Consider the following 23179-nt stretch of genomic DNA (forward strand, 5'->3'; position numbering starts at 1 on the left):
TCGAGCTTATGAGATGAATAATGTTAGTATGATTCAGATTCTGCAATCAGCTGATGGATCAAAGAAAAGAGGTGGTTCCGTTGTGGGCCGTAAGTACATACGTCGCGATAGAAGGAAGGGTCATGAGCGATTGTTTGCGAATTATTTTGCGGCAAATCAGTTTATTCACATGCAACATTTTAGAGACGTTTTCAAATGCATCGTCATTTGTATCTGCGAATTTTGAATGCCATCGAAGCACACGATCCATATTTTGTTCAAAAACAAGATGCAACTCATATTCTTGGATTGTCTCCCCTACAAAAGATGACTTCAACAATGAGAATATTGTCATATGGAGTGGCAGCAGATGTAGTTGATGATTATATACGTATTAGGGAAAGCACTGCAATTCAAAGTTTGCAACACTTTTGTAATTCAGTAATTGAAATCTTCGAACCAGAATACTTGAGATCTCCAACATCAACTGATATTGCTAGATTACTTGCTATTGGGGAGGTTTGGGGGTTTCCGAGTATGTTAGGAAGAAATACGATTTCGATTAAAATACGGTTTAAATTTGATTCACCGTTCAATTATGAATTAAAATAAACAAGTACTCATTCCCAAAATATTTCTATGGTCTGACTATTACTAGTAATGGGATCTTGAGAGACTGCCAACCAAGATCTACATAAAGTTTCATCTTCTATAATTGTGAATGTTTTACCACGAGAAACACAAAAAGTTTTCGAAATAAAATTAATATCAGTGTTGCGCTCTCGTGAAGTTTTCGAAATAAAATTAATATCAGTGTTGTGCTCTGAAGTTTGTGATTCCTCAAACATTTCAAAAACTTTCATAGTTTGAAGCAAATTCAGTAGAATAGAATATCTAACTTAGACAGTGAAATATATTGTAATGATATACACTGAACCTTAAAATTAGATAATATACACTAAAGCTCACAAAGAAAATAGAAATTATACTAATATTATCAAACTGAAACTCACAAAGAAATTAAACTTGAGAAACAGATAATATTCATTCTATAAAAATTGTAATGCTATTATCAAACTGCAGCTCACAAAGAAATTGAATCTGAAAAACAGATAATATACACTAAAGCTCACAAACAAAATAGAAATTGTAATGATATAGTGAAATTAAAAAATTGGTATATTTTATAGAGCACAACAGAACGGTAAGTTTTTAAAATACTCTGTCACACCAACGGTAAGTTATTGGAATTGCTAGTGCAAAACGGCTGCTTCTCAACTCAAAATTTATATGTATATACGATGTAACTTTTCCATGTTGCATTTTGATAGAAATTTAAATTTATATCAACCTTCAATTTATTTGTAGTGCCACAAAAGAAACCTTCCTATTTGAAGCTGTCACGATCCAAACCCGCCCTTATGGGTTTAGCACCGTAACCGGCTAATAATCCGAGATTACCGAAGGCCTGCTTAACAGTAATACAGTGATACAGAGTACAGGGGCTGGCGGAAGCCAAAACAGTAATTAAAAGATGTCCAATGAGCTGTGACAGTCTATATGCAAAAAGACTTTTCAATACACATCTACAATCAGTACCAAAACAGTATGTATAATATATACAATCATTCAGGACGGGGACTTAATCTCTAATAGAACAGTACAATACAACATCATTTAGTCTATACAAAACATAAACAAAGATGGGGAAAACTAAAACACCCCAAGCAGCCTCAGCTTGAACAGTTCTGGAACCTCAAAGTGAGGCACAAAGGTTGGCTTGACAAAACAGGAGTTAAGCTTGATGCCCCTAGCAACGGTCCGGTGCCTGAACACCTACATATATATATGAGCAGTGAGCTAAAGTCCAGTGAATAACATATGCATAAAGAGGTTAAGAATGAATGTCCTTTCAGTATTGAAAACAGTCATTTAAACTGTATATCAGTCATTCAGTTTGTGGCTCATAATTCATGCCATAATAGTCATTCAGAAACTATAATAGTCATATGTGGTACATCCAACAACATAGCAGTACAGTAGGTCTTAACAGACCGAGCAGTAAATGATGGCCATCAGTAATGGTTCCAAACATGAGAACTGACAAAGGTCTCTGTAACAGTAGCAGTAACAGTTCAGTAACAGTATATTGCTATGGATGCCACGAATACAGTTCACAAATAGGACAAACATTCATTCAGTAAACAGTGTCATTTCATAAAGCAGTACAGTCATTTGTTCAGAAAATAATCTCAATTGAACATATATTTACAATATTGTTACTCACAGAGTTCTAGGCTATAGATAAGCTAGTACGCGCCCTCGGATGCCAACCCTACACAGTTACAGAGTGAACACACACTAAGCTACACAGTTGGGAAATAATAACTTAATCCCTATCTTGACTCGGTGTGGTTCTACATCAATATCCTCATTAAGATGCCTTAAACTAGGCCTAAGAATGCCTAGAATGGAATGAGGATGTAAAGATGCACTTTAAAAATATTTTCAAAATTTTCAGAAAACAGAGGTCCCGCTCGAGCGTGGGTTTCCCCGCTCGAGCGGACATACAAACAAAAGTCTTCGCTCGAGCTTAAACTTTCCCGCTTGAGCGGACTGCAAAAGTACTGGATGTGTGAAAATCACGCTCGATGGGCACTCGACACCCGCTCGAGCGTGTGACACAAGTCCTCGCTCGAGCGTGCAAAACCCCGCTCGAGCGGACTGTAAACATAACAAAAGTGCTGGATACACGAATTTCCCGCTCAAGTGCCACTTACCCCGCTCGAGCGGGAGTCCAAAATCAGGAATTTCCATATTTGAACCTCAAGCTCAAAATCAAGTTTCAATATATCAAATTCGATCCATTTGGACTATTTTTCTAGAAAACACTTTAAAACTCATAATATAACATGATTCAAAGCTCAATTTGTAAAATCAAGGCCCAAAGGTGAGTCAATTAAACCCAATTTCAAACAAAACTTTATGAACGAAATAAGAACTTTACATGCATGTGTTCAATAAATTCAAGGCTTCAAATACATGCTCAAATGAGCTCATTACCTCAAAAATAAGATGAATTCATGAACTAAGCTCAAGATATGAACATGTATGTGAGGAATTTATGAACTACAACCTTAAAACCTCACAATATATACATGCATGCATGAATTACAACTTAATTCAACAATCTTAACCAATTCTAGACTTTGAATCACTAATGTCACCATGGACCATGCTAGAACAACTCAAATACACAAATGAGAGGATGAATCTCCTACCTCAAGTCTTGAATGCAAGATAAGGGAGCTCAATTAAGAAAATTACTCTTCAATTCCTATAATTTCCAAGCAAAACTTTCAAGTTGAACCCAATTTCTCCCACTCTCTCACTCAAGTCAGTTTTGGTCTCTCACAAATGAACAAGGATGATGTATAGCATAGATAAGTCAAGACTAAATAATTGTCTAGCAAAGCCCGCTAATGGCAAAATGGCAATTAAGTCCAACTCTTGTAATTTAGCTTTATTAAATCTAATTTAATCATACCAAATCACATTTCAATTAAATATGCCATAAAATCATATAAATCTTAATTAGCACAAAATATCAATCAATTTCAGATTCGGTCGCCGATAAGGCCTTTAATTTGCAGTTTAAAGCATAAAACATGAACAGATAATTTAATAGTCAACAGATAGGATTGCATTCAAACTAGCACAATCAATCAATTAGTTTAGTAATTCAGTTAACATGCTTAATCATGGATTAGCACTAATCAGTGGTGAGGGTTGTCACAGAAGCAGTTTGCAGGCCAACCAAAAATTGACGCAGATTGAAGTAGCTATGTATGCGTTGGTCGACCAGTGGGTCAACCGCCGGACGTCTGGCTAGTTGACTAGTGGGACCCACCTCCAACGTAAACGCACAGTGAAATGGTGAAATCTCACCCACGTCCTCAGTTTGGTGAAACTTTTGCTTCATTCCCAATTTGATATCAGTTTAGTGAAACCATTTGAGAGAGAAAAAATGATTTTTTTTTTTTATCAATTTAAATCTGAGGCAACGTTGGAAATGGTCTAACTTGCATATATATCCACATATAGTCTTTTTTTTTTTTTTTTTACATGATTCAGGAAATTTTAATTATAATTTAAACTTATGGATTTAGCTTGATTAACCAAGTTGAATTTTTTTACCATAAATATATGATTCTCACCTACATTTATCTAGGAAAATTACATCTGCAAAAGTATTTTTTTTTTCTTTTGTAAAAATTGAGTCATGTTGTGGTCATTTTGCATTGAAATTAAAGCCAATATGAAAGGTAAAAATTCGATAAAGCTTTGTAGCTCGAAATTATTTGGCTCGAGTAGCTCGAAAAACATCTTCTCTTCTCTCTCTCTTATCTCTGTTTCGAACAACTACCTCTATCCGAAGCCAAAAACCATTCTTTCATCTGAGATTACGCTCACCTCTGCTCTCTCATCTTAGATCACGCTCACGCATGCTCAGCAGTCTCTTATCCATGCTCACCTCTACTCAGCAGTCTTTGATCCTATCCTAGATCTCTGTCATACCTCTCACCTCTTAATGCTCTGTGATCGACGACGAAAGAAGACGAACGGGACCGAACGACGGTGAACGACACGGAATTTGAGGTAAACCTACAAGAAAATCAAAATTTCTGAGGTAAACCTAAAATCTCAAATCTAGGATTTACGTTTTGGCTTCAATGTTTGTGAAAATTAGGCGATTAACTTCTTTGATCCCTCTCACCTCGGAGGTAAACCTAAAATCCCAAAATAATTTTTGTAAAACCATGGGTTATCCCAAATTCTGTTATTAAGGTATTGGTTCTTATGATACTGTTTTATGAAGTTTTGAATTTGTACTGTGATAGATTTTAGTTTCATTTTCTGTTGAGTTAGTTCTGAGATTTGGAATATGAATTATATGGTGTTAGTTTGATTTGGAATATGGTGTTAGTTTGTTTGATTTGGAATATGGTGTTAGTGAAAACAGAAAATGAAAATGAAACAGAATATGGTGTTAGTTTGATTTGGAATATGAATTATATGGTGTTAGTTTGTACTAGGAATACGAATCCCAAACATTGAAGAAATGACATTTTCTGTTTGGCCAGCCCATTAGGTGAGTGCAGTTGAACCAGTCCCAATTGGTTAAATATGACTCACTCAATAAATTCTTGATGGAGATGTAATTTTTTACTAGGTTTGGTTAATTAATAACAAATTCTTGATGGAGATGTAATTTTTTACTAGGTTTGGTTAATTAATAACAACCCAAACACGACCTTAATGAGACAAACTAGGTCATACCAGATTCACAGTTACCATCAACTAATTTCTTGACTTCAGTTCAACAAGTACCTTCATTCCTATCCATCAAAAGGCGAATGAAACTGAAATCAATTTGTCTATTTTGATATGCATTTCATTTCTTTGACTTGTGTTATAAATTATAGATTATCTTTGACTGAGCAATTCAATTTTCTTGTAATTGATTAGAATCCTTATATCTTATTATAAAGCTAATGGTTTAAATCTTATTCCTTTTCTCAAATTATGACTTTTGCTATACAAAAATAAAGGAAAAAGTTTCGTAGCTCGAATAAGTTGATCATGTTTTGCTGCTAACCCATAAGTTATAGTTGTTGAGATCATGTTTTCTCAATTGGGGTTTCGTGATTGGTTTCTTAATTGGTTTGATTTCTAGTCTTTGGGTTGTAGAGTTAGTTCTTGTGGGATGTTCAAATTAATTCTAGTGATGTGCTTGTAGGGATGTTCATTTCCAGAATTTTTTTTAAAATTTTTTTTATGGTGAAATTTTCCAAAATTTTCCCCAATGTTTTTTGCTAATACCTATTGGTTTATTGGTGAAGTTTTTCCCCAAGAATGTTTGCTACTAACATTCTGTTTTGCCACTGAATTTGTTGCCTCTAATGTTCTGCTGCTACATGTCGGTTTGCTTCTGAATGTTTGGTGAAGAATTTATGGTGGTAAATATTGTTTGCTGCTAAAATTTTGTTTGGGAATCCTTTGACTGTATGAAATTTTGTTTGTCAATCCATGTCAATTTAACAGCTTTACATTTCTCCATCTCATAAAAGCCATGTCAATTTTGTATGAAATTTTGTTTGGCAATCCATGTCAATCCTTTGACTGTAAGAACTGTTGGAAATTCCTCAATTTTGAAACAAATAAGAACATATATGCATTTATATTTCCTCAATTTTGAAACAAATAAATTATTAGAAATTCTATGATATACACCCTCTTCTAATATTGATAATAGTTTCTATTTTGGTCCACCCTTCTTTTTCTAATATATGGAATGTGAAAAAGATTTCTTTCTATTTGTTTTCTAAAGATATATGTATAAATGAATCTGTAAAGTAAAAACGAAGAAGTTATTATTTTCATGTGTATATTTCAAAAAATATATTTATTAAGTAAAACTTCATGCTGAATGTTTGTTTAAAAAATGGTTCACCACACTGATTATAATACATAATATCTCACAACTTTTTGCATATTTTAATTTCTTTATTTGCAGAGGATGCAAACACAGGTGATAATGGCAGTTTTCAGGAAGCTTTCTTGAAGCAATTTCAAAATCTTATCACCCCTATATTAGTGATTGGCCTGTTTCTTTCATCATTTTCATTTGGTCCTCCTGAGCAACAACAGGTAAGTTATATGCTTGAATATATTTCAGGACTTGGTTGTATGGGGCTTTTATAATCATAGACTCATAGTTAGTAGGATATATAGCTGAGTCGCATATTCAAGTTTTCCGTTAATGATACATATATATATATATATATATTGTGGTTGGTTTGCCTTATGTGCAATTTGAATGTAATTAAGATTTTTGTTTTATCTTTTTGGGCCTTAAAACTTTGGAAAATGATTCTTTGCAGATTAGTTTCCAAGAGTTCAAAAACAAGCTCCTGGAACCGGGTTTAGTAGACCATGTAGTTGTTTCGAATAAATCAGTTGCAAAAGTGTATGTAAGGAGCTCACCACGCAATCAAACAAGCAATGATGTCGTTGAGGGACCAGTTGTCCAAGGACCTGTTGATCCAAGCAAGAGCCAATATAAATATTATTTCAATATTAGAAGTGTTGAATCATTTGAGGAGAAGTTGGAGGAAGCCCAGGAAGCATTGGGGATAGATTCTCATGATTTTGTTCCTGTTACATATACTTCTGAAATGATTTGGTACCAAGAGTTGGTTTGGTACCAAGAATATATGTTACCTCTTCAATTTTGTTATGAATTGAATGTCGTGTTGTGATGGATTGTTATTGATTGTGATAGAATAATAGTAGTAGATAGTTATTGATGATGGATTGTGCTGGATTGTGTTGTGACTATTAGAAAGCACAAACAGCAGGTGCTGGACTAATGGATTTTTGGTATATCATGATTGTTTCAATATGTCAGCACCTATACTTGGTGTCCCTCAATTTTTTTGTGAGTGAAATCCCACAAACTCAATTCTTAGCAGTACCAAATTCATGAATATAATGCAAGCAAACTTTAAAAAAAAAAATGTAGCTTGAAGATTGTCTTTCATGTTGGTTCATGTGGTTTTGACACGGTGAAAAATGCAGATTCTGATACATCCAGTGACAGTTAAGTGTAACTCATGTACATTCAAAAACCAGGTCAACCTGATTATGAAAATTGGGCATCTTCACCTGCTGATAAAAATATAAAAACTGTTTACGGTATTAGAATTGGCCACAAGAGCACCCAAGTTGCAAATAGAAACAATGCATATACCAGTCACCAAAAGCAAAAGTAGATAATGCGTCTATTCTCATAAAAACAACTAGGTCCGCTGATCCCAAGCACACAAAAAGCTGAGTGATTAATCTAAAACAGGTTTTATGGGACCATATGACATGAAATTAAAACAGTTTTTATAGGACCATAATCTAAAATCCATCATTAATCAAAACAGGGACACAAGAATAAATAAAAACCAAACCATCCATTCAAGTCATCCATTCAAATGGGACCATATGACATGAAATTACATATCATCCAGAACCTGTTTACAACACAGAACCTGTTTACAAAAATAGTAGAACATAGACATTGAACAGGTTTCTATTTGTTTAGCAGGTTGAACAGTGTATTACATTGAACGGACATTGAACAGTGTATTACATTAAAAATAAAATGGGGCATTTGGATCCAATCGTGATGGTACTGTAGAACTTTGACTGCTTAGATTGTTGACCATTCCTGATGTGCTTCCAATATTGTCCGGCGTTCCCATTGTGCAAACCCGTGCCTATAAAAACAAAGTACATATTACAAAATGATTTTAAAAAATATTGACCAATACATTCATCGTTACAAATGTGTACTCAAATATTGAACACGTACCGGTACAGACATGTTGTCTTCTGTGCCCACCATAGAAGGAAAATAGTAAGCTTCATCGTGGGGCACCTTATGATTATATAGTACGACAACGTTAATAATAATTTGAAGCATTAACATAAAACCCAACAAGAAGCAAAGTACAATATTTTAAGTCCATTCAACACATACCGGAACATACATACTATCTTGTGTGCCAACCATAGAAGGAAAATAGTAAGCTTGATCTTCCAGCACCTATCATGAAATAGTAACACAATTTCATTACTTATTGTAACCATTCAACTATGAATCCACAAAAAGGTTACGAAACAACCTATGCCAAGTATATACCTGTGCGGGAGTAGTCTTCTTGTTCTTTCTCTTCAACCGATTAACTATTTGATCAACCTTGCTAACCTTCCGCCTCGTACATGGACGTCCTCTTCGGCGAGCAACCAAAGAACTGAGTACCTTGCGAGTGTTGCTTGCTTTTGTAGTATTCAGATGTGGCGGACTTTTCGGTGAAGTATGCGAAGGTGGTACAATACTAGTAAAAAGTGGTAGAGTACCACTACAAGAATTAACACTTTTAGCAACAAAAAAATTGGTCGCTAAAAGTCAATTTTTGGTCGGCAAAAGTTATCCGCGACCAATTTTTTTGGTCGCTACTTTGGTCGCCAATTGAGGGTCGGCAAAAGTAATTCGCGACCAAAATTGTGGTTGGTCGCCAAAAGTTGGATTTCGCGACTAAATTTTTGGTCGCTAAATATTTAATTACCGCGACTAATTTATTTTGTCGCCAAAACACTTTGGTCGCGAAAAGTGATATTTTTCGGACCAAAAAATTTGGTCACCAATTATCACATTCAACGACCAAAAAATTTGGTCGCCAATAGTGACATTCCGCGACCAAAATTTTTGGTCGCCAATCGTGACATTCCGCGACCAAAAAATTTGATCGTCAATTGTGACATTCCACGACCAAAAAACGTTTTGGTCGCCATTTGTTAATTTTCACGACCAAAACTTTTGGTCGGCAAAAGTGAGTTTCCACGACCAAGAGCTGTTTTGGTCGGCAATAGATGTATCTTTTGCGACCAAAACTCTTGGTCGGCAATTGTCATTTTTTGCAAAAAAAAATAATTTATTTGTCACGACTAATAAATTGGTCGCCAAAGCAGGAAAACAATACACCTGTAATTCCTAATAATTCATTCAATCCATAATAAACTTATAATTTTAAAGCATCATTCAAATTAACTGAATCATTAACATTTGACACAATACATAATTCATTAACATTCGATACAATACAACTATTCTAAGTTTTCATTCACACGTCACATCCATCTAGCATAACAAATTAAAACAATACATAATTCAGATTTACAGCATCAGAAAAATTGCTTAATCCACTAAGTTGCCTTGATAGCCAATAAAAAAGATCCTTGCGCCCTTCCGTGCCAAGCTTCGCATCCATCAAAGCAGTAGTGATGTAAGGCACCTAATAAAGAAACAGAATTGGAAAATTTATCAGAGAAGCATGATAGTGGCAGCAACACTGGATTGCAAACCCGTATCTTTGCAAAAATCAATTAAATCCTATAAACATGTACATCGTATTGAGACAACTAGCTAGGGGTGGGCGCGGATCGGTTGTGGCCACGGAACCTCTAATCCGCCATCCGTCTGCCAGATTGGCGGATTGGAGAAAATCAATCCGTATCCATCCGCCATTCTGGCGGATGCGGATTGAGCGGATGAGCGGATTGGCAGATAGATACGAATCGGTTTGGCTGTTTAAAAGTTTACAAATTTTCAACACAATTTAATTGTGTGCGCACTTCCTAAAAAAAAAAAAAACAGGGCATAATTCAAGTTTGCATAATTTAATATTCAAGTGGGATAATTCAAGCGTGCATAATTCTGGTAGTGGCATAATTCAAGTGTGCTGTGCATAATTCCAGTGGGCATTTCTTAAACAATTTGGGCAATGCAAAAATAACCATGTGATGAATTGTTGCACCGAATTCCATCCCAACAGCAGCCAGAAATCCAAAAAAACTTGGTCAAATGAATTCCAAATGAATTCATGCGACCGCAACTTGGTCAAATGAATTTCATCCCAACAGCAGCCAGAAATGAATTGTTAAACAACTTGGTCAAATGAATTTTTGCATGAGGATTCAGGAATACAGACGTGAGAAACCAACAGCAGCCAGAAATCAAAAAAAAAAAAACAAAAAAAGAGGAACAGCTTTCTGGAGCTCAGCCTCTTAACAGATTTCATTTGACCAAGAATTATTATTTCAAGGATTACCACTTCTGAATAATAAAGAACATTTGATATTTCGGTTAAAGAACTGGGACATCTAAAGCTTGCTCCCAAGTGACCCCAAAACTAGTATGCAGGCTGAAAACTTGATGCTAAATAAGACCTAAGATTTCTAGTTTCGGAAAGCAGTTAACACATAGTAGGAATGCAACTATGTATTCCAGAGGTGGGAAGGGATTCACATCCTTACATTGTGGAAATTATTCCCAGGTAAATTAGAAAACTCCAGACAGAAATGGCTTCTTATAACCCAGTCAAGGACATGCATTTAAAATCTCGCAGTGGTGAATCGAGAAGACCATAGCTAGGACCCTTCAACTCATGTTTCAGCCTATATTCAAACCCAGACCCTATTTGAGTAAGGCTTTCCTTTGATTGCTGAAAGACTTGGGGCTAAAAATAAAAGTAAAAATGTATATTTATTCAAACTTTGAATCTCAAATCTTGTGTCATTTGGAAACCAAGAGAAGATAACATCCAGCAGTGGAGTGCAAATCATTTTAATTTTCACTATAAGAAACAACATAAAACACAATTTTTTATTTCATTTTTGTTTCTTCTCCTTTATCAGTGATCAACCCCACAATAAATGAGGCGTTAGAAAGAAACCATAAACAGGACTAGCATATACTTTGTGTTTTTGGAGGATGCATTAACTGATGAGCAGGGATGTATTCTTGATTGTATTAATCAAAGCAAGAAAGAACACATATTGGAGCCTCTCATATGCATATATCATTCAACAATAATATAACTATTAACAATTTAGGCATAAGAATGGAACTTACAGTCATTATTCGTCAGCGCTGCTACAAGTAAAATTTGGACAGAAACAACCAGCAAACAGATCTGAATTCTTGAACCCATTATTCAAGAAAGAACCACAGAGATTCTTGAGCTCACTGAATTACAATGAAAACACTTCGCAGCCACTCAATTCATTCCTTCAGTTCCTATTTGACTGAAGACGGTGTCTACTAAAAGAAAGCAGACAGGACAGAAATGTAAAAACAGAATAGCAATTATGAAAGAAAAAATGATTACATCTAAATAATCTCTGCAACTTTTTCCTAATTCTAAGCCCTAGACAATGGACAACCCCACAATTATGGAACCTTTCGAAACTCATCCTATCCAACATGATAAAGATCATAAGAAACTTTACTTTTTTCTTTTTTACAAAAACCAATAGAATTTTTGGGAATATATTATTCCACAGTAATCATTAAAAAACTGTTAATGTCAAAGACATCATACTTATGTAGGAAGGTATATGTGTAAGCATCCACGTTAGAAAACTATTAAGATGTTTCTAGGCCATAGCCGACCCTATTTCTGCAAGAATGCAAACAGTGATTTGGAAGTTCACATGTGTGACCCATCTTCAGCCTTACAGTGAAAGACAAGCAAATAATCTTTATAAGAAAACAATGATTTGGAAGTTTGAATTTTTGAATAAACACTCACTGGCTTCAATATCACTTGAGAAGTATCTCTTAGATCAATATCACCTGAGAAGTAAGACTTTTTTTCTGGGTTTGATGATTATGACAATTGATCCAATTATATGAAAATGCCCTGCATCACTATACCACCAACTTGAAATTTTCTATTTCTTCCAAGTTTGAATGGAAAATCCATAACAACAAAATGGGAAACACCAATTTATAAAATACTTATACGAGTCTCAATCACATCCAATCTTTATGGTTTTTAAAATTTTACTAAATTTGAACAAATATAATTCTTTAAATTTAATGATTTGATTCATTCTTAATTTCATAAAAAAATTATTTTTTAATTTACCATAAGTTTCAAGAAAAGATATATTTTTTTAATTTATTTTTTTAACTACAAATTTGAATTCAAAGAAAAAAGTTGTGAAGGATTGCTCTTACAAATCAACATCAGAGTAAGGTCATATGAAAATTCATTGGTGGTTCAATCAATGATGATGTAAACTAGCTTCTTTTGCCTTACATGCAGAATCCTTTGAAACATTTGAAGTGACCAAGCTACGAACTCATCAAAAAAAAAAAAAAAAAAATTATTTGTCGGATGTTCAACTCCCACCAACACATTCTTTATAGTTGGATCCACTCCATTCATAACAATGTTAGAAATCAAGAAACTAATTACCAACAAAAAAAAAAAAATACGAGGAAAAATTTATTTCAAGTGTGGACTTACAATACAAGTGTTAAAGCTAAGCCATACAATTTTTTCTTTGTATTTTTCCAAAGTTGGTTTCTTAGTCTCTAGCATTTTTGCTTCATTTATAATGGAAAAAGTTATGACATGTTCCTAGGCAATGTCTAAAATCTTCAAATTCTGAATCTAACTTACGTCACTATTGATTTCAAGTGTGGTGGTGGTGTTCTTGGTAATGCCCTGCAACTACTATTTATTTATGCTTTTGTATTTCTTTTCCATTAATTATTTCATTGTTCTTGTCAAATTCTATTTTTATCCCTTACCATTGCAGGTAACAAATCTTCTCTTCAAAGAACTATGACAAAATGTAGGTGTGTTACTGTATTGTGATTAACCATTTTGATGATAGTAATTCAATTTCTAGAGTTTATTGGAGGAAGATTCATATATAGAATGGAGTTCACACATTGTTTGAGGTGAGGTTTGACAATCCTAAAATCTTGTCCGGTTTCGGGCTCTTTTTTTTTTTTTTTTTTTTAACACCTTGTGTGCAGTACCATTGCTTCGCAATCAAAAGGAACATTTTGGAATTTAAGGCCTTCAAAGGTACTGCCATTGCTTTGCAAGCCCAAACGCGGTCTACGGTTTTTTCTTTTGGTGATTGAATTTGTTTCTTCTTTTAGTTTTCAATCTTAAATGGTCCCTTTGAATGGGATTGCTTGATAGGATGACACATATTGCTTAACTGCTAGGCATGGGGGGCTTGGAAAAGGTCTCCTTTAGGGGGTGCACAACAATGACAGCTCAATTAGCCCTTACTATAAAAAGAGTTGATAAGAAGTCAAGTTATCTATGGACCCAAAAGTCTTGATGAAGCAAAAAATTAACATGTATAACAACCACAGCCACAACATTGTAAAATATATATGAAGTAGGAAGAATCAACCTATATACAAAAAATAGCCACTACAGCAAAACGACCAAAATGTTATCGACAATTTTATGGTTATGTGATCCTCATAAAACTTGAAACAACTACACTCCCTCGTATTTGTTCAAAATTAGTAGTTGTGAAAAATTCTATAGACAAAAAGAATCAATGAACCAAGTATTTGAGAGCAAAGTACCTCTAATTGAATCCTTCGATACAAAAAGAAAATGACAGCCTAAAACAGCTCCATATATTTCAAGATTCTGAAATGATTGATTAACTATCTTGTAAGTTATGCATAATGTGCAATTTAAACAATGGGCCTCAGAGGTTGTTTATTGATGCGTTTACACTTACACACACTCACTAAGACAAATAGACCAAAAAATAAAAGATACATGACAAATTGTTCAACATTGGCAGCAATGAGATAAAGATGAATAACTAACCTGTTTGAGAAATTCTTCATGCCAATTGTTAAGAGTATCAAATGATTTCATGACATTAACATCGTATACAAGAATACAACAATCTGTCACTTTATAAAAGGCAACGCCGAGACTTTGAAGCCTCTCCTGCCCAGCTGTGTCCTATATCTACCAAAGCAAAGCACACAATCACACAGCAAATAGAGAGATATTGATCAAACATGCTCTAAACAAAAGCAGGCACAGAACAATAAAATTGAAATAGAACTGAGAACCCACTTGTAGAGTGACAAGCCTGTCATCAAATTGTAGTTCTTTGGTGACAAAATCAGCCCCAATTGTAGCTTTATATTGCTGATTGAACTTTTTATGAACATATCCAGTAAGCAGTCAAATACCCACAAACACTAATTCAAATAACATCAAAAATAATTCACAATGAGCTTAAGTAGCTCTCTCAGTTGGGATTTTAGAACTGTTTCATTGGATTCCAAGGCCAAAAATTCAAAGAAAAATCAAAGCAATTTTCAGACCCAATAGCAAAACAATTGACTTGTAATTAAAAAAAAAAAAATCAATATGGAGATTTGAAGATTGAGCTACAATACAAAAATTGAAGCTGTGATCTTCAAAAATTCAGGAAAATAAACACCAAAAAAAATCTTTATTTGAAGGATACTTATTAGGGTTAGAGAAAAACCAAGTTGGGAGGTCACAGGCAGCGAAGCATCCAACAAATTAGGGTTCAAATTGGGGAAAAATGAATTATGAAAGTGAGAGACGAGAAAGGGGATAGCGAGATAGAGAAGATGGGAGATGGAGGTCAGAAAAGCGAGAAGATGGGAGAGGGAGCTCGGAAAAATGAAAAGAGAGCAGAGGGAGAGAGAGTGAGGCGAAAACAGAGAGAAAGAGAGAGAGAGAGAGAGAGAGAGAGAGAGAGAGATACCTGTTGTAGCGAGAGAGAGAGAGAGATACCTGTTCAATCCATTAAGCCCTAAAAGAACAAAAAAAAGTTGATTTAAAGACAGAGCGAGAGAGATCAGAAATAGATGGAGAGAGGGAGAGAGAGACGCGCACACACATACCAGAAAGACAGAGCGAGAGAGATCAGAAATAGAAGCCCATGATAATCAAGAGTCGCATTGTCTACAGCTGAAACCACATTCAACTCAGGATTTAGGGCCACAGGATTTTGGCCTCTGCCTCCCCTTCCTCCACGACCACTTGACCCAGATCGACCTCCAATAGGTGTGTAAACCTTTGAATCAGCCATACCACCACCAACTCCATACGATTAAGTTGTTAGGGTAGAAGCTGTTAGAGTATAACAGAGAAGATTTAGGGCAGAAGCTGTTAGGGTTGAAGTTTCCTCTTGGGTAAGATCACACGGATCAGAAACTCCCGATCCACACCAGACATGGAAGCCTTCATACGATTAAGCTCCTCTCTTCACTCCTCAAAGGGCTTCGACTGAGTAACTCGCCGAAACGGATCCCCCTGTGCAACCTCCACCGAAGCTAACCCCAACGATGCAACCCCTTTCTCTCTTTCATTCATCGCGATAATATCACTCGTCAACCCTTCCACAGATTCCACGAAGGAAGAAGGGTTCAAATCGGCCTCACATACACAAAGGCTACTCACTGGATTTGCCTTTATTTATTTTTTATTTTTTTTTTCTGTTTTGCAGGTACAAAACGACGTCGTTTTCTGATTGGCGACCAAATTGTTTTGGTCGCCAAAAAAATTTCATTTCCCCCCTCCTGGTTGTTCAAATTTCCCTCCCAAACTTTTGGCGACCAAAAGACCAAATTAGTCGCAAAAAAAGTACCTTCGCCGACAAACTTTTTTAGTCGCCAAATCTCAATCAACGGCGACTAAAATATTAGTCGCTAAAAATACAAATTTGGCGACTAATTTTTTTTGGTTGTTGAAAATAAATTTTTGGCGACCAAAAATTTGGTCGCCAAAAAATATGTGATCTTCCGCGACCAAATTTGTAGTTAGTTGGGAAAAGTATACCACTTTCTGCGACCAACTCATTTTTTGGTCGCCAAAATATAACCTTCTGCGACCAATAATATTTGGTCGCCAAAAACAATGATCATTCGCGACTAATTAAAATTTGGTCGCCAAATGTCATTTTTTTGCGACTAAAATTTTTTTGGTCGGCAAAAATGGTCGCCAAATGTGTAAATTCTTGTAGTGTACTAGTACATGGCACATTACTCGCAGTACCCGATTCAATAGTTTTCACTCGATCCTTGATTTCCCTCAACCCAAGTTGAATCACTTTGTGTTTAGCATCGTCATTGGTGGCAAGTTCTAGGATCTCATCTAACGTCTTGTGATATGAATCATGCAACTTTGGATTTATAGCAGCCCCGAAGTTAGTATATGTGGTTGGAATGCATGTATACCCTCGTTCCAAATCTTTTCTCCATCTCGACACAATGTATTTATGTGGCACCTCATATATGGACCTCTCAATGAGCACACTAAGTGAATGGGCACACATAATGCCTCTAAACTCAAACAACCGACACATACATTGGAGCTCACATTCTCTTGAATTACAATACACGATAAATTCCACTTTCTTCATACCCTCACCCAAAAGAATAGCCTCCCTCACATGATACGTACAAATTGATCCCTCCTCTTTTGCAAGATTCGGACGACAATACACTAAACGCTTCATTTCTGCTTGAACTTCTTTAAATTTCGCATTTGTGTAAGCTGCACGAAATTGCTTCTCAAAATGATACACCGTTAGACAATCATACAATTGGTTACGAGATTTGAAATCTGCTTTTGTCTCCTTTTCCACCTTACTTCTCAAGGCATTGTCATATTGCTCAACAAATTGCTTCAAGGTAGTCTTCGAGTTCACATATCCATCAAAAAATGCATTCATGCTCTCACTTCTACCGGTAGTTGACATGCCAGCCCAAAATATGTCTTTAACATAGGCAGGAATCCACCTATGTCGCTCACAGTATAATACCCCTAACCACTTGTTATCATTCAAATTGAATTTTGTAACCATTGTAAGCCAATTCCCCTCAAATTCATCTTTCGTCAATGAATCATAAACAATATTTTGCAAATCAACCTTTATGCCTTCATATTGTGAATATCCTCTAAGTTTCTCCGGAATTTTCTTCATCACATGCCATAAGCACCAACGATGTCGAGCTTGTGGGAAAACTATTTCTATGGCATTTTGCATAGCTCTACACTGGTCAGTTATTATTGCTTTTGGAGGAGCATCTGTCATGCAACTTAACCATTCTTTAAATAGCCACACAAATGTCTCGGTGTTCTCATTAGATAACAACCCATATCCCAACAAGATCGACTGTCCATGGTGATTAACTCCTACAAACGGAGCAAATGGCATATCATACTTGTTTGTCAAATAGGTTGTGTCAAATGAGACAACATCCCCAAATGCTTTATAAGCCGCCCTACTCCTTGCATCTGCCCAAAACAAGTTTCGCATGCGACCATCTTCATCAAGGTCAATTGCCGAATAGAAGTTCGAATTTTGTTGTTGTATTTTATGGAAATAAAGTGTAACTGATTCGGCGTCTCCTAGCCCAAGTCTCAATCTTCTAGCATTCTCAATATAATTCCTTGCATCTCGTTCATCAAACGTTAATGCCTTATATCCCCCTGCTTCAACAACTATGGAATGAAAATTCCTTGCCACCCCAATCCCTGCTGCATCGTTCACTTCTAGTCTTCTCTTGACTGGAGTACGAATCCTCTTATTCATTGTAAAATGTCGTGAGTCTGTAGGAACTAAATCATGAGTGTGCTCAAGCACAACTGTGGTTAACTTATATCTGCCATCGTTTTGTAGACTAGCTCTGACCCTTGCTTTACAATCAATTTTGGATGACAAAGATGGTTCCAAGGGATTGATTTCTGATCTTTTTGTTCTCAACCTCGCCCGAGTACATTCAATTCCAAAGTACTTCACTTCCCCATCACTTGTTAGATTTTGTGATCTAAAAGCTATAGCAAATCCACAGTGTTTCACATATTGTGCATAAAATGCGTACACTTCTTGTTTTGAGCTAAAATACATCCCCTTCTTGGGTTCTTCAACTTCGCCAATTTCAGTAATATCAAGATTGTTATCCTGTTCTTCAACTTCCTCACTCCCATTCAATGAATTATTGTTTGAATCAATATCCATTGTAGCTTCAAAGTTAAATACAATAGACAAATTAGTAAAAGAGCAAACTGAATAACTTTTTATAACTGGGAGCATGAGAGAGAGTAGCCTCAACATCTAGATTGCCTAATGCCAATCGAATGCCAACCTAACAGATGTTGAAATTTCTCATAAATTTCTTTGGCAGCTTGAGCATGATCAAAGGTCACATTATAAGGCACAAAAATATACTGTTAACGTATATGTGGATGATTAACTTGAATAAATAAATCTGAATCTCAGACAATACATGTGAAAGAATAAATAAATCCAATTTTTTTTTTTTTTTTTTTTAAATAATAGTAGATAGTGTGAAGGTATCACATTATAAGGCACAATTTTTTTTTTTTAATAATCTCAGACAATATGTTCTTTAGAAAGATTCAGGGTACATAAAGATTTGTTTGCCATAACAGATTTATTTATTTATTTTTTTAGAAAGATTCAGGGTACATAAAGATTTTTTAATAATCTGGAAAATTAATCAGATAGTGTGAGTTTATTTATTTCTGTGTATTATTTTGTGTTTTTAGATTTGTGCACTTACAGTTTATCTTTATCCTTACATCAATAACATCAAATGTCTTCAAACTAAGTATGTGGACAGAAATACACAATTTTACATTAAATGTATTATCAGTTACACATTTAATAGAGGAATCTCTTAATTACATGACCTTTCACACTACGCTGGCTTCAAAATTAGTGTGGACTCTGCAGTGTATATGAGATGATACACTATTGGACTGTCAAAGCTATATCAGCACCGTTCAAATAGCTGACTTGTGAGATATTCTCAATCAAGTGTGAGTTTATTTATTTATTTTTTTTTTTAGACAATGAATCTGAAAAAAAATCCTCAACTAATACAGCAATGGAAGACATGGCAATAAATCCAATCTGCTAATTTATTTTTGGGTACCTCTTATTTTCACAATAATGTTATTTTCATTGTGAATCACATCTGTTATTGAATGAAAATTTTCGAGCAGATTGGATTTATGATAGACCAATGGATGTGATTCACAGAGTAACCAATGGAAGAGCAACCACAGAGTTTTGAGCTCTGGATCATTTTCCTAATTTTATGATAGACCAATGGAAGAGCAATCATGGCAGCGACAATCATCTTAGGTAGCTGTCATGGCATCCACAATGGCAGAGCAATGTTTGAAGGGGAAATACCTTATCCACAACTCAAGCAAACTTCCTCCTCTTCCACTCCGATGAAATAGCAGCGGCGGTAGCAAAAGCTAGGTCGTAGACGTTGCTCCTGTATCTCTTCTCTACTCTGTTCTTTATTTCTCTTTTTTTTTGGTTTTGTTTTTGAAGTGAAATGAATGGGGTGTATGTACCCAATGGCTACAGCAGCGCAACAGGTGAGTAAAACGCAATTTCGAGCCCTTTCGAGCCAAGCACTTTCGAGCCCTTTCGAGCCAAGCACTTTCATAAAGTATTTTTCTTTTTGTTGTGAGATTTTGCTTTAGAATTAAAGTTGGAATAGAAGATAATATTATGCTTCTTAGCTAACATTTATTATATCTTTTTCTTCTTTCTAATCTTGCACAAATTTTATAAAAGGACAAAATAGTCCTGTTAGAATATAATATGTAAAGTGTTTAATAATTATGTTTTCTTCTTTTGACTCTTTTGGCCCCTTTGTAACACTCTCCCCTCTATAAAAGGAGAGGTACCTTCACATCAATATACACAACAATCTTGTAACAATATCAATCAATAATATTAATCAATACATAATTCATTCTCTCTGTTTTTCTCTCTATCATTTTCTCTTACATGGTATCAGAGCTATAGGTTAGCTCTTGGTGATCTTCACCTTCCGGCGGGCGGCAACCTTGCCTTCACCGCCCGCCGGACCCCAACCATGCTTATTGAAACCTCCATCAACTCCATTACCTTCTGATCCATCATCTCCAACGGCAGGTTCTGCAAGTTCAACCAACCTCCATGGCTCTTCTAGCTCGAAACTCACATCGAATGGCCCTAGTCGCATCACAGAGATCAGCAACAAACCTGTCTCACCTCGCTTTCGATACAGTTCACAACAACCCATCAGATCTATCTTCTTGGCTCGAATCCATGATCACCGAGCTCAACCCTCTTCCTGAATTTCCACCCCCGGTCGACGATCCATTCCTCGTCGCCATAGAATCTTCCTCCACAGTCACATCCGTGGACACCCAAAATCAATACAATCAACAAAACCCCTATGGCAGAATCTTCCAAGACTCATCTTCCAACTATTTCTGCATGCCGGATTTTCATCCATCAAAACCAACACCACCTCGCTGCCGTCATCCACTTCTCCACCACCACCTGCAGCTTCATCTCCGCCGCTGACATCTCTCTCTCTCTCTCCTCCAATCTCTTCAAACACCGAGTCAACTCGACCAACTCACTAGAACTCAACCCACCAATCCTCTCCCCGCACTCACCGAGTTCAGCAACGTTGTTGTTACAGTCACTTTCGTCGAAGAAGGATCAGATATATAAACACCCAAAACCCAATTGATGCTTCTTGGCTCCTCGGATTATAATCCAACAGAACACCACCATCACATAGTCCAGACTGTAATTCTTTAACAGACCCAATTGATGCTTCTTGGCTCCTCGGATTATCAGCCTCCTGATGGAACTTCACAGCACCATTCCAAACCAAATTCAGTCCCGCAAATACCCGATCCTCTCCCACCTCCACCTCATCTTGATCAGTAACAAACCCAAGAGCATGTAACTCCAAATCATTCTCAATTTCCTCAAGCCAACCCCTAATTGCTGTAAGAGTAGTATTCAAACCCATATCAAACGGATCAGAAGGCAACAAATCAAGAATATCATCAGAGACCTTCTCAATTTTCTCCTTTTTGCATTCGTCGGAATTCTCAAATTCCGTATTGAATTTATTGTCATTGCCAAAACCAGCAGAATTCTTATCTGGGCATCCCTCAATTCCCATCACCAGAAAACAAGCTCTCTCTGACCCATCCCACTAGGTGCCCATCACCAGTCAATTCTCTCCAACAATAATCCCACTACCCAATGCCCTTTACTCTCTCTCTGACCCATCCACCGCCCAATTTTTTTTTTATTATAAAAATTTAGTTGGTGCTCTCTCCACTCCATCCTTTGCTTTCCATTACAGTATTTTTTATTTCTTTACTTTTCTCTTTCTCGCCCTTTTCTCTCCCTCCGCCCACTTTACTCATATCCATCATATTTTATTAAATCACCATCTACACAATTTGTTTTTGTTTAACAATATATATATCTCAAAAAAAAAAAAAAAAAAAAAAACCAAAACATTTATAAATTTGCACAACACCCATATTTTATTCCTCTCAGGGATCAACCCCGATCACAATTTTACACCAAAAAAAAAAAAAAAAAACAAAACAAAACAAAAAAAAAACAACTACATCCACAGGCGCGATTTTTCTCTACTCTGCCGCCGGTCTCTTCTTTTTGCCTCCGTCCTGGGCGGCCCTTGCCGGTGTTGCCTCCGTGTTTTCCACGCCGCCGAGCACATTCACTCCCCCATACTCCTCCACTGCGGCATATGGCGGCCCCCCAAATCGGAACATCACGGTGGCCTTCCGCTTCAGCTCCTTGTTTTCTGCCCTTAGCACGCTTATCTCTGCTCGCGCATCCTTATACATGCGTTGGAGCAGAGCTAGCTGGGAGTTTAACTGCTGCACCTCATTTGCCCTACTCTGTAGCCGGTTCGACAAGTTTGTCACCGCCGTCATGGACTCCACACATGCCTTCAAAGTATACTGATTCGCCTCCACATCCGTTTGCACTGCCATTTTTTGCTCCACCGACTGCATCGGAAAGTTCAACGGAGCAAACCCAGTGGTATTTGGTTGAGGTTCACGGGACACCGCACCCGTTATCTCTCTTGTTGACTCGTTGAGGTCGTGAAAGAGAGTCAGCAGACCACGGGACGACGAAGCCATTTTCTCTTGCAACAGAGTGTTACAGACTCTCTCTCTCAGCACAACAGTGTTACAGCCTCTCTCTCTCAGCACAACGAAGAGTTTTACAGAGGATTTCGGAGAGTTTCTCTCTCAGAACACGAATCTCTCAGAACACGAAGAGTTTTTCAGATGTTTCTCTCAGTTTTTTTTGTCTCAGTCTCTGCCTCAGCCTCTGCCTTCGTCTTGGTTATATAGCCAAAGCAGCCACGCGCATCGCGCGCCTCTTGACGCCAGCCAACCGGGCACGCCAGCCAAGGCACTCACGTGCCTCGCCATCATATCTGGCACGCCTTTTGATGCATCGGGCACGCCTTTTGATGGCACGCCTTTTGACAGATTGGGCACACCTTTTGAGGGCACGACTTTTGAAGGCTCGATATCTACATCCATGTATATTTTTTGGGCAGCCTATATACACACTCATACAGTGTCTTCTACACCGGTCAGCTTTATCAATCCCTTTGTTTCAACCTCAAATAGGTTTCTGTTTTCACACCTATTTGAGTTTGAGGGGGGGTTATACCGTATCATGTATAAGTCGCCCATGGCGCACTCCCTAAGTCGCCCCCTTGGTACACCACCACAACTTGCTACAACGGTCCGACATGACCCCGTAAACTGTCCTTCTACAATGGTCCGACATGACCCCATAAACTGTCTTCTACAACGGTCTGACACGACCACACAGTGTCTGCTACAACGGTCCGACATGACCCCGTAAACTG

At 36.6% G+C, this 23179-nt stretch overlaps 2 protein-coding genes and 1 non-coding gene across 3 annotated transcripts; 1 reads left to right on the forward strand and 2 right to left on the reverse strand.

Moving 5' to 3' along the window:
• The first annotated feature begins 4345 nt into the window (after nucleotides 1-4345).
• Nucleotides 4346-7180, forward strand: LOC114308554 (uncharacterized). Its single transcript, XR_014345929.1, has 3 exons — nucleotides 4346-4638; nucleotides 6557-6690; nucleotides 6924-7180. It is a non-coding gene; the product is annotated as an uncharacterized LOC114308554 (transcript).
• An 804-nt stretch (nucleotides 7181-7984) lies between these two features.
• On the reverse strand, nucleotides 7985-11512 carry LOC114312950 (uncharacterized). The gene is made up of 6 exons (XM_082897367.1): nucleotides 11507-11512; nucleotides 9808-9887; nucleotides 8735-8930; nucleotides 8573-8638; nucleotides 8405-8470; nucleotides 7985-8309 (listed from the first exon to the last, which is right to left on the reverse strand). Exons 1-6 carry the CDS (start codon nucleotides 11510-11512, stop codon nucleotides 8184-8186), a joined length of 540 nt encoding a protein of 179 aa, XP_082753493.1. The 3' UTR covers nucleotides 7985-8183.
• A 3706-nt stretch (nucleotides 11513-15218) lies between these two features.
• On the reverse strand, nucleotides 15219-18438 carry LOC145803968 (protein FAR-RED IMPAIRED RESPONSE 1-like). The gene is made up of 3 exons (XM_082897368.1): nucleotides 16461-18438; nucleotides 15317-15515; nucleotides 15219-15225 (listed from the first exon to the last, which is right to left on the reverse strand). The coding sequence occupies exons 1-3, from the start codon at nucleotides 18436-18438 to the stop codon at nucleotides 15219-15221; spliced, it is 2184 nt and encodes a 727-aa protein (XP_082753494.1).
• Between the last annotated feature and the right edge of the window lie 4741 nt (nucleotides 18439-23179).

This window comes from Camellia sinensis, chromosome 12 (assembly GCF_055761805.1).
Source record: "Camellia sinensis isolate YWXY chromosome 12, ASM5576180v1, whole genome shotgun sequence".
Lineage (NCBI taxonomy): Eukaryota > Viridiplantae > Streptophyta > Magnoliopsida > Ericales > Theaceae > Camellia > Camellia sinensis.

Excerpts from the sequence above, each read along its gene's own strand:
- LOC114312950 (XM_082897367.1), bottom strand. Across the intron at positions 8,931-9,807 it reads CTTTTTTATTGGCTATCAAG|TATTGTACCACCTTCGCATA; the intron begins GCAACTTAGTGG and ends ACTTTTTACTAG. Across the intron at positions 8,310-8,404 it reads AAGACAACATGTCTGTACCG|GCACGGGTTTGCACAATGGG; the intron begins GTACGTGTTCAA and ends TTGTTTTTATAG.
- LOC145803968 (XM_082897368.1), bottom strand. The coding sequence starts at position 18,438 with ATGGATATTGATTCAAACAATAATTCATTGAATGGGAGTGAGGAAGTT. Across the intron at positions 15,516-16,460 it reads TATTGAATCGGGTACTGCGA|TTGGTGGTGGTATGGCTGAT; the intron begins GTAATGTGCCAT and ends AATCGTATGGAG.